At 41.4% G+C, this 11,086-nt stretch overlaps 1 protein-coding gene across 1 annotated transcript; it reads right to left on the bottom strand.

Moving 5' to 3' along the window:
- Window positions 1–773: 773 nt before the first annotated feature.
- LOC107818758 (adenylate isopentenyltransferase-like) lies at window positions 774–2,785 on the bottom strand. The gene has a single exon (XM_016644809.2). It carries the CDS (start codon window positions 2,038–2,040, stop codon window positions 883–885), a length of 1,158 nt encoding a protein of 385 aa, XP_016500295.1. The 5' UTR covers window positions 2,041–2,785; the 3' UTR covers window positions 774–882.
- Between the last annotated feature and the right edge of the window lie 8,301 nt (window positions 2,786–11,086).

Genomic DNA, 11,086 nt, shown 5'->3' on the forward strand with positions numbered 1-11,086 from the left:
CAATTTTAACGATCTTCAATGAGAAAAAAAGAGAGAAAAAAATTAAGACCTAGAAATGTAAACAAGTAAATTTTGGGCAATAAAAATAAAGATCTAATTAACCGTGATTGAGCAATAAATCTTATATAAGAAGTACCCGTCACTTATTATTTCAGCGCATATATGGAGTTTTTTTATAAGTATTTTTTTATCATAATACTATGATGACGTAGCTTCGATGTTGTTCTTCAAGTGGCATATTTTTATTTATGAATTTTTTTTTCTAAATATATATTCACCGATTATTTTTAATTTAAATTTTCTGGTGAACGACTATTTGAGTTAATTCTTCAACTAAATAAAGAAAAGTAACATCACCAAAATGAAGGAATTAATCGTCTCAACCCCTAACGTTATATATTTTCTTTTTATGAGGTGACATTCAGAATAATTTGCGCACATCTCAACTATTTCACTAGATACTTTAATCCCTATCGTTATACCACCCACAGTTTTAAACTCAAAAAACATAATATAAAAAAAAAAGGAATTAGAAGATTAACAGAATAAATTGTTTCTTGATTTTCTTTTTTTTCGTATGTTTTCATATGTAATAAAAAGTTAGCAGAGAAAAAAAAAAAAGCCGCCAAAATTGGTCGCTACTTCACTCCTCCCTTTGTCCTCGACCCATCACCAAAGAACCACCAGCTCCAGCCCCTCCCCCCTACCCCCCACCTTCGAGAGCCCTCATTACATATTTTTTCTCCATTAAATTCCCCCAAAAAAAAAAAGAATAAAAAGGGAAATTCTTTTCCCAAAATATTTTTTTTTTTAAAAAAAAGAAAGAGAAAGAAGGAGGGGAGAAATAGAAGAGCTGGCAAATAGCTGTAAAACCAAACCTACTCAGTCCAACAAAAAACTCTTCACAATCTTCACGCTCGGTTGCACCACTTGTTTCTCCCATATCGCCGCCACCTCCGTCGCCGGAATCTTTCCATTTTCCGTCATCATCGCCGCCGTGAATGCTTCCGTGGCATCTACTCTTTGTAGGTCCCACCCAGCTTCTCTCAACCGTTGGATCTTCCATATCTGCTTCTCCGCTAGCTGCCGCGTGTTCTCCTTTATTTCCCTCACTGCCTCCTCGTACAACCTGCATTTCTCCTCTACCGTACAATTCTTGTACTTTTCAAAATACCTCTCCATCTCCGGCACCCCTATTGCCTTTCTCAACCCGCTGTGTCGACTCGCTGAGTTTGAACCGGAAAACCCGTTTTCCTCAAAAAACTCTTCCAATTCCTCATACATCCCCGATTTCATCATTTCATCAACTCGTTTATATAAATACTGATTCAAAACCGGAGTTAAAACATCAACCCAGATGAAGCAACAGTTATAACGAAGCTCTTTTGATACACACTGAACCGGGTTCGACTTGTCGAAAACGTCGAGTACCGGTTCGAACCGGTTTGATAACAAACCGTAGATGAAAGAGTTAGACCCACCAACGATTAACGGGAGCTTGTTACGACTAATGATGTCTGAGATTCTGTCCGAAGCAACTGAGCGATAATCGGAAGGAGAAAACTCCGACGAAAACTCGCCGAGTAAATGGTGAACGACGCCGCGACGTTCGGACATTGAGATTTTGTTTGTAGTAATGTCGAGACCTTTAGAAACTTGGATTTTGTCGGAGTTAATGATTTCTGAATTAGGAAAATAACGAGTGGCGAGGTCGATAGAAAGTTTTGATTTTCCAGAACCAGTAGCACCCATTACGACGACGATTTTGTTCTTGTTCGTGGGTCCCACCACGGTTCTACCCGTGGCCATGTTACGTACCCATGTGAGATGATTTGGAAGAAAAAATTTGACATTTTTGCTGTGATTGTATGATGAGTGCTGGAGAAGAAGACAGTGATGAGTTGTTGATACGAATGATTTTAGTAATCTTCTCATAAGGAAATGATGATTATGAAAAATGAATATGATTATGAGTGTGATTAAGCTGAGATAAGCAGAGGTTAGAATACTAATGCTGTAACTAATATGTACAATTAACATACGGAAAACATGACAAAAACACAGAGGGAAAATGGGGCACCTGAGCACTATATGGAGGAGGTTGGGGTGGGGGTGGGTGGGTGGGTTGGATAGTACTATAGTACTAGTATTTCTGTTATGATAAGAGGATGAAGATGGAGTTTTTTCGTAGTATATATATATAGTGTGTGTGTGTGTGTTGCTGCTAGCTCTAGCTACTGATATATTCTTGAAACCATCAGTTTCTTGACTGTTTCTTTTCTATATATATAAATGTACATAGTGTGTATAAAATATATACACAGGGATGAGAGATCTAATTTTTATTGGTTCTATAATTTCAGTGACGAGTACTGTCCATTACTTACATTTAACATTGATAGGTTCTTGGCAGTACTGCTGTTTCTGCCATTGAAATGAAGAAATGTGAGTTTTACTTATCTGGTTTTTGGTTGTTTGTTGTTATGGGGGAAGAAGTGAAGAACAGCAGAAGGAATGTGGGAGGAAAGATAGAAGTAATGGTAAAGGGGTAATGGGGTTGTAATGTTGAATGCAGACCAGGGAGGAATCATGTTAGTTTGCCTTGCATTTTATAACTTGTTGCTTATTTATATTCAATAGTAAAATACTGTGAATTTTTTGTGTGTTGTGTGTGTTGTTGTTGTTACTGATCTATTATCTCTTTTCGTATTCTTGTCCTGAGGGTCTATCTGAAACAGTTTCTCTACCCCTTTGGGAGTAAGGGTAAGGTATGCAGGGGCGTGTATCTAAGGGGGGTTCCATGGGGCATGTGAACCCATGTTCCCTTCCTAAATCATGTATAATAATGTTATTTTTTTTCAAAAATATTTAAATATATGTGTGTGAACTCATACTCAAAGTATTATATAATATTATGACTATTAGGTGTACTATCTCTGTAGATAAGATTGTGAGTTTAAATCTTATGTCAATCTTGTTGTTTTTTCCTTCTCTTTTTTTTCTAGAACTAGACGCCCACGGGGATGGGCGTGTCAGGTGTCACTTTTTGGATTGTAATTAAGTACTTTTTCTTTTTATTTCTTTAATTGTTTGGTTTATTCTTTCAACATTTTCACACATTAAAATTCCTATTCTTTTTTTTTGTAGCTGTAAAATCTTATATGATTAAACAAAATGTGTATTTTAAAACTAGTAACATGTATGATGTAGCGTATACTCAATGGATTCAACTGATCCCAATAATTTCAAAGTGGAAATAGACATATATGTAAGAAAATTGTTCTTTTTAAAGAAAAAATTAATTTCGAACTTATATTCCAAAAGCGTAATAAGTGTGCAATAATAAGAACTAAAGGTTGAATCCGTAAAATTTATATTCTGGATCCGCTTCTTCTTAATAGTGCACTCATCTTGCCAAAATCCTAGATCCGCCTCTGAAGGTCTGCGTATACACTACCTGCTTAATGGGCTGCTTTCCAGACACGCCCCATGACCCCTTGGCCGCGCCCCATGACGGCCTAGCAAGCCTCACAATGCCTAGCGCCATGGTCGGCCCCGTGGTCTTGGCTGCGCCAAGTGACAAGCGCGCATGCGCCTCTGTCGCCCCACCGATGCCTCTCGCCAGCGCCCAACGGCTGGCCAATGACAATAGCGCCGCGCGCACTGACAATGCCGCGCGCACAGATCCTGATGCCTCGCCAGCGCCCAGCTGCAGGCCCATTCCAGCAGCGCCTCGCGTACAGACCCTGATGCCAAGCACTAGCGCCCAGCCTCAGGCCAACATAACAAGTGTCGCGCGTGCCCACAGCAACGCGCGCGCAGACCCTAACCCGCAAGACAAAGTTGCTGCCATCGGACTTAGTTCTACATTGTAATAGACTAAGTCCTTTTCATTGTAATTATAGGCTAGTTTACATCATTTTCATTCAGTGTACTTCTACAGCTTTATTAGGACTAGTCATGTAATTTTGGTTTATTTTTTTAAGTATTATTAGGGGGATCAAACAATCAAACATTTTCAAGCAAGCAATTTTCTGTACTGGTGTCCCTCCCCCTCGACACCGCATCTTTTGTAATCAACATTTCATTCATCAATAAAATCATCATCATCATTCAAAACCCAATTCTCTCTCAGCTTCCGCAATTGCTCGTGACATTGGTTTTCCCGCATGGTACTGACAATCTAGTCTAGCGTGTGGAGAGAACCTCATTTGCGAACATCAACCGCACTGACATCGGTTGCTTAGCCTTACGTTGCCCTTCCACATAACAGTTGGTATCAGAGCCTAGGCTCGACATCGGACGAGGGAACACATTTGCCATCATCACCATTTCTGACCATTGTGAATCATGGGGAGCGCTTAGCATCCCTAGAAGAGACGGTTGACCGATTACGACCCATCGTGGATACGGTGCCTGATCAAAACAACAATCTAGTGCAAAGGTTGGACGACCTGGACCGCCGAATGCGGCAGGCGGAAAATGACATTGCAAACATCAGTCGTGACTCTGAGGATGACCGACAAACGACAACCATTGAAACTGCCAATAGTCATGGCAAATTTGAGGACCTCCAACAGGAGCGTGCCAACAATTTAGCCCATCAGCAACAAGAGGCAGACAGACTAACTGCCATGCAGCAAACCATAGACGACTTGACAGGCAAGCTCAATGTTGTCAATGCTGCCCTACAGAGCCTGCTTCGAGGAGGCGACAACCACATCAGGGGTGCAGCAAACCTCACCCCCATTCCACAAGAGCTTAAGATACCGGAGCCAAAGTCATACGACGGATCCTGGGATGCTAAAGAAGTGTAAAACTTCATCTTCGACATCGAACAATACTTCGATGCTGTGGGCCATTTGGAAGAATCCAAAAAGGTAGCAACTACTGCCATGTATCTTCAGGGCGATGCCAAACTTTGGTGGCGGGTCAAATACGAAGTTATCAGGGCCGGTGAAGATACTCTCCGGACATGGGATGAATTGAAGGCAGCACTACGCCTGCAGTTCTTCCCCGAAAATATGGAATACAATGCAAGAAGAAAGCTACGGGAGCTCCGCCACACCAGATCAGTGCGGGAGTACGTGCGCGAATTCTCCGCACTCATGCTAAACATACGCGACATGGGGGACAAAGACAAACTCTTCACATTCATAGAAGGTTTGAAACCTCATGCCCATATGGAACTACAAAGACAACAGTTAGACACCCTGCCCAAGGCCATTCAAGCTGCAGAAAGTCTTGGCGATTATCATTTGGGAACTTAAAACGACAGACCCCAGCCGTCTATCCGAGGGTGATTCAATGGGAACCATCCTAGCAATGGTGGCCCAAGCAAAAGTGGGGGAGATTGGAGTGCATCCAAAACTAAGACTCCTCCCTCCAGCAGCAACAGTGTTGCATCCATCAACAACAATCAGGGGAGAAAGCCTCCCTCAGAATGTCGTCATTGCGGCGGGGCACATTGGAACAATGAATGCCCAAACATAAAGGTCAATGCTCATCAGACTGTCGAGGGAGTCAGATGCATCAGACACATCAGAATCAAACCAGGTAGGCGCTTTCAATGCAATTGTTGGCTCTATCCCACATGCCTTAGCGGGGACCAGTGCATGTCCTCCTAAGAAAATCTCAATCCCAATCAACAAGAAAGGGAAGGAAAAGATGGACGAGAGGCCTCCTAAACAAGCGAGGACCCTAATATTCATCGAATTAAAAGTGAACGGCAAGCCCCTTCATGCATTGATAGACAAGGGTGCTACCCACAAATACTTGGCTTCAACTCAAGTAGAGCGCCTGGGTCTTGTTGTGCAAAAGAGCAAAGGCCGCGTCAAGTCTATCAACTCACCACCCCAGACATTGGGTGGAACAGCTACAAATGTCCCAGTGAAACTTAGCCCATACAAAGGAAGCATCGACCTGCGCATCGCAATCATAGATGACTACGACATCATAGTGGGTTTGGAGTTCATGAGGAAAACCAACACCATACCGGTACCATTTGCCAACATGCTCCTAATGATGGGAGAAAACGGGGCCAAACCCTGCACCATACCATGCTTTCCCATAAAGATGGCCGCTGAAAACATCTCGGCCATGCAGTTGGAGAAGGTAGTCAACAGACATGAACCCCTGGTTCTGGCTACCCTACGCAGCAACAATCAGCCATCATGTCATCGGCCTCAAAAGACTGGTGACGCGCCTCAGCGTGTGAAGACTTGTCAACCATGCCACAAGGACAAGTTAGATCATGCATCACAGACGGGACCCTTGCAGCCATTACATGTCCCTTAGAGACCATGGGAAAGTGTTTCCCTCAGATTCATCACGGGATTGCCCCAAGTTGGTAATCTTGCATCCATCTTGGTTGTCATAGATCAGTTTTCAAACTATGCAACATTCATAGCAGCCCCACAAAACATCTCAGCAGAAGATACAGCTCGACTCTTCTTCTCGCACATTGTCAAACATTGGGGCCTGCCCAAAGACATTGATAGTAGGCGCGACTCACGCTTCACTAGCAAGTTTTGGACCCATCTCTTCAGGTGCTTTGGGTCAACATTGAGTCACAACTCAGACATCCATCCACCATCGGATGGCCAGACAGACCGGTTCGATGACATGCTAGAGGAAATCTCCGCAACTTTGCAAGTGGATCACAAAAGCATTGGGTGAAGCTCTTGGATGCTGCTCAACTGTGTTTCAATTCTCAAAAAAGCCATCATACAAACAAAAGCCCTTTTGAAATTATTACCGGCCAACAACCGCTTCTCCCGCAAACGGTGAATGCATCAACCATGCCGAAATCTCCTCGAGCTGCCAACTTCTCGAGCGAATGGGAGCGCAACATGGGGATAGTGCAGAGCTATCTCGTCAAAGCCTAAGAGCGGGCAAAAAGATTCACCGAACAAAATCTTTGCTTTGCCCAACATCAAACAGGGGACAAAGTAATGCTATGCATCCCAAAGAGATACTTGTTTGCAGAGAGGACCCATGACTTTCGCCTGCAACAAAAATATATCGGGCCCTTACCCATCGAAAAACGCATAGGGAAGTCCACATACCAGGTGAAAACTCCATCCTGGTGGAAGATCCATCCAGTCTTCCATGTCAGCCGCATGAAATTATTGCGTCGCTACAACATCAAGCTCACAGAACAGAGGGGCGCAAACCTCCTATCCAACAACCACCAGAAGCATCATCATCATCATCATCATTATCATAAGGCTCCGAGGAAGGCGCCAACTCAGGTGGGGGAGAATGTCATGGGCTGCTTTCCAGACACGCCCCATGACCCCTTGGCCGCGCCCCATGGCGGTCTAGCAAGCCTCACAATACCTAGCGCCAGGGTCGGCCCCGTGGTCTTGGCTGCACCAAGTGACAAGCGCGCATGCGCCTCTGTCGCCCCACCGATGCCTCTCGCCAGCGCCCAGAGGCTGGCCAATGACAACAGCGCCGCGCGCGCAGATCTTGATGCCTCGCCAGCGCCCAGCTGCAGGCCCATTCCAGCAGCGCCTCACGCACAGACCCTGATGCCAAGCACCAGCGCCCAGTCTCAGGCCAACACAACAAGTGTCGTGCGCGCCCACAGCAACGCGCGTGCAGACCCTGACCCGCAAGACAAAGTTATTGCCATCGGACTTAGTTCTATATTGTAATAAACTAAGTCATTTTCATTGTAATTATAGTCTAGTTTACATCATTTTCATTCAGTGTGCTTCTACAACTTTATTAGGACTAGTCATGTAATTTTGGTTTATTTTTTTAAGTATTATTAGGGGGGATCAAACAATCAAACATTTTCAAGTAAGCAATTTTCTGTACTGTACTAATAAAATAATGTGCTCAAGTAAATAAGAACACTACCTATCTAGACAAAATGGACTATAATTTTATGAATTTAGTGTAATCCTTCCAAGTATTTTGGGTGGATGTTCAAATGGATGGGTTGAGAATAAAATGACTATTACTTGAAGAGCGGCTATATAATGTCATTTACTTTGGGACACAACCAATATACCCCATATATGTTTGGGCCAAGTATGAGTGAAGAATCATAACATAATTGGTCCAATTCAAGGATATTTCTCCAACAATATCTTATTACTAGTATTAAAGCGGCTATATAATGTCATTTACTTTGGGACACACCAATTTACCCATATATGTTTGGGCCAAGTATGAGTGAAGAATCATAACATAATTGGTCCAATTCAAGGTCATTTCTCCAACAATATCTTATTACTAATATTAAAAATTTCTCACTATCCTATTTTATCTTTTACACTATTATTGTTGGCTAAAACATTAAGTGTAACTATTTCATCCCACAATAAAAGGTTGAGAATTAACCAATTATGCTGTACTCTTTTAATCTATTTTAGTTCAAGACTTTGATCATGTTGAGTTTAACCACTTTAATCCATCGTCACTTACACCACTCGTAAAAATTTCCAACTTTAGAAGAAATGGTTTCATATCGGTCGTTCAAAATTAGAATAAGAAAATAACTTGCTCCGATTTTGTATGTTTTATTTACCGATCTTCTATTAAAAGGTCCATATAACTATAAATATATTAATGGGCACAAATGATAACATTAGGACTGTTGCTGATCCAGGATAGTTTTCTGGACCTTATAGTTGTGCCGATTTTGTATAGCTGGGACGCTATATTTTCTTTCCCTTTACACTGGGACTCGATCCATGTCCGATTTAATTATTCTTGTAAATACTAATAGACCTATGAGGTCAAAACACACAGTTGAATAAATCATTTTTTCCTCTTTTATTTACCCGATGGTCTCTCTCCACCGACTAGAACCTAGGGTTTTCTTCAATTGATTTTCATCATATTCATCTCAATTTCTTCAGTTAACATAGTATCAGAGTAACGATTCCTGAAGTAATCGATGAGCTTGTTCATTCTACTGATTCAGTTTTTCTAATTCTGAAGATTTTTGGGTATTTTTTGACAAAGGATGCTTTGCGAGTTTTTGACGAGATTCTGAGCTTTTTCGGCGTCGTTTTTGAGGAAAACATCAGCAATCTATACCTTTGATAAACAAGGCTTTGCTCCTTCGAATATTGTGAAGGAGATACGATATTATCTGTCCGCTCTTTAGTCTATATCATTCGTGATCTAGTTGACGAGCATTTTTTTTGAGCTGTAGATCTCTTGCATGTTTGATTCTGGTTGAAATTAGGACTGTTGTTGTTATATAAAATCGATTTATATTTGTATCGATTCGTGTGTTGGCCAAAGTTATGGGTAGGGAATCGACATGTCCTTGAATCCTCTTCCACGATTATCAACTCCTCACATCCTCTATATGTTCATCTATCAGAAAATCCAGGTGTTTTGTTGGTTTATGTTCCTTTCTCAGGCATAGGGTACACATCATGGAGAAAAAAAATGTACTATTGCATTGTCTGCTAAAAATAAGGCTGGTATGATTAATGGTAGGATATCTCAACCTCCACCCAATTCCCCTCTCTATGACTACTGGGTTAGGTGTAATGATATGGTCTTCACTTGGCTTAGCAATGCTTTGTCCGAAGACATTGCCGATAGTATTTTACATTGTGACACTGATAGGGATCTATGGAGAGACATAGAGAAAAGATATGGGCAGTCTAGTGCTAGTAGGTACTATCAGATTCAAAGGAAAATTGGAGGGTATCTTAGGGTTCATCTGATATTGCTAATTACTATACTAAACTTAGGAAACTGTGGGATGAGCTGAAAACAGCTTCTTCCTCACAAAGTTGAATGATACATACTCTAATGATAGGAGCAACATCCTTATGATGTGTTCTATACCAACCCTAGAAAAAGCATATTCCATCATTCTGCATGATGAGAGTCAAAGATAAATTCAATCTTTTGGCATTTCTTTTGCATCAGAATCAGCTTCTTTTTATGTGAAGTCCTCTCCCACCTCTACTCAGTTCAATAATACCTCTGCTTAGTTCAATAATGGGCTCAAACCTTACCCTTAGAAAGTCAGTTTTAATGCCAAGAGGGAAAATCTTATGTGCAAATACTACAAAAAGCTCGGGCACTCTTTAGAAAAATGCTATAACTTGCATGATTTTTTCGAGTGACTTCATTTACCAGAGGAAAGAAAATTATTGTTTGCACTCAGGTTGACATTCCTGCTCCAGAAATTCAGAATTCTTTAGAGAATATGAACTCCAACCATGGGTTCAGCAAGGAGAAATATCAACACCTCATGAGCCTGTTCCAGCAATCTCATATTCCCTCATCTTCTAAAAACTCAACCAAGAATAATGGTGTTATGACTGCCTGTGTAGGTGTGGTTTGTAGTATTGTTGTTTATTCTCTTGCCCTATTTTGTGTTTCAGATTTAAAAATCAACACTTGCATCTTAGATTCAGGTGCAACCAATAACATGACTCCTAATAAGCATCTTTTACACAATATTCAGCTTATACCAAAGGTTAAAAGAGATAAATTTCAGCCCAGAGCTTTCCCATCTGTTTTCCTAGGATACCCCTTTAGGGAAGAAAGGCTACAAATTGTTAAATTTAGATAAGCATTCTATTTTTTTCTCAAAGGATGTAATTTTTCATGAACACATCTTCCCTTATCACTCTTCCTCACCACCTTTTAGGTTCTCCCTTTCTCGGATCAATTTGTAAATACTCAATCATGTACTTCTCATCCTAGTTTTTCTATTACTTTTTACCCTGCTCCTTATACTACATCACCTCCTCCACCTACTCTTCCTCTTTCACCTTCCTATCCATCTCCTTCTCCTCCACCTATTCCTATAATACAACACCTGCCTCTTAGGAAATCCACCACAGTCTCCAATGCTCCAACACACCTAAAAGACTATATTTATTCTTCTATTTTTCCTTCTGTCACTTTACCATCTGAATCTCAATACTATCAACAAGTTGCTCCTTATCCTGCATGGCAAGAGGCAATGCACAAAGAATTCCAGGCACTTAATGCCAATTCCACATGGGATGTAGTGCCTCTTCCATCAGGGAAGAAGGTCATTCCTTGTAAGTGGGTATACAAAATCAAGCAAAGATTTAATGGCTCCATTGAA

The sequence above is a fragment of the Nicotiana tabacum genome, chromosome 20 (assembly GCF_000715075.1).
Source record: "Nicotiana tabacum cultivar K326 chromosome 20, ASM71507v2, whole genome shotgun sequence".
NCBI lineage: Eukaryota > Viridiplantae > Streptophyta > Magnoliopsida > Solanales > Solanaceae > Nicotiana > Nicotiana tabacum.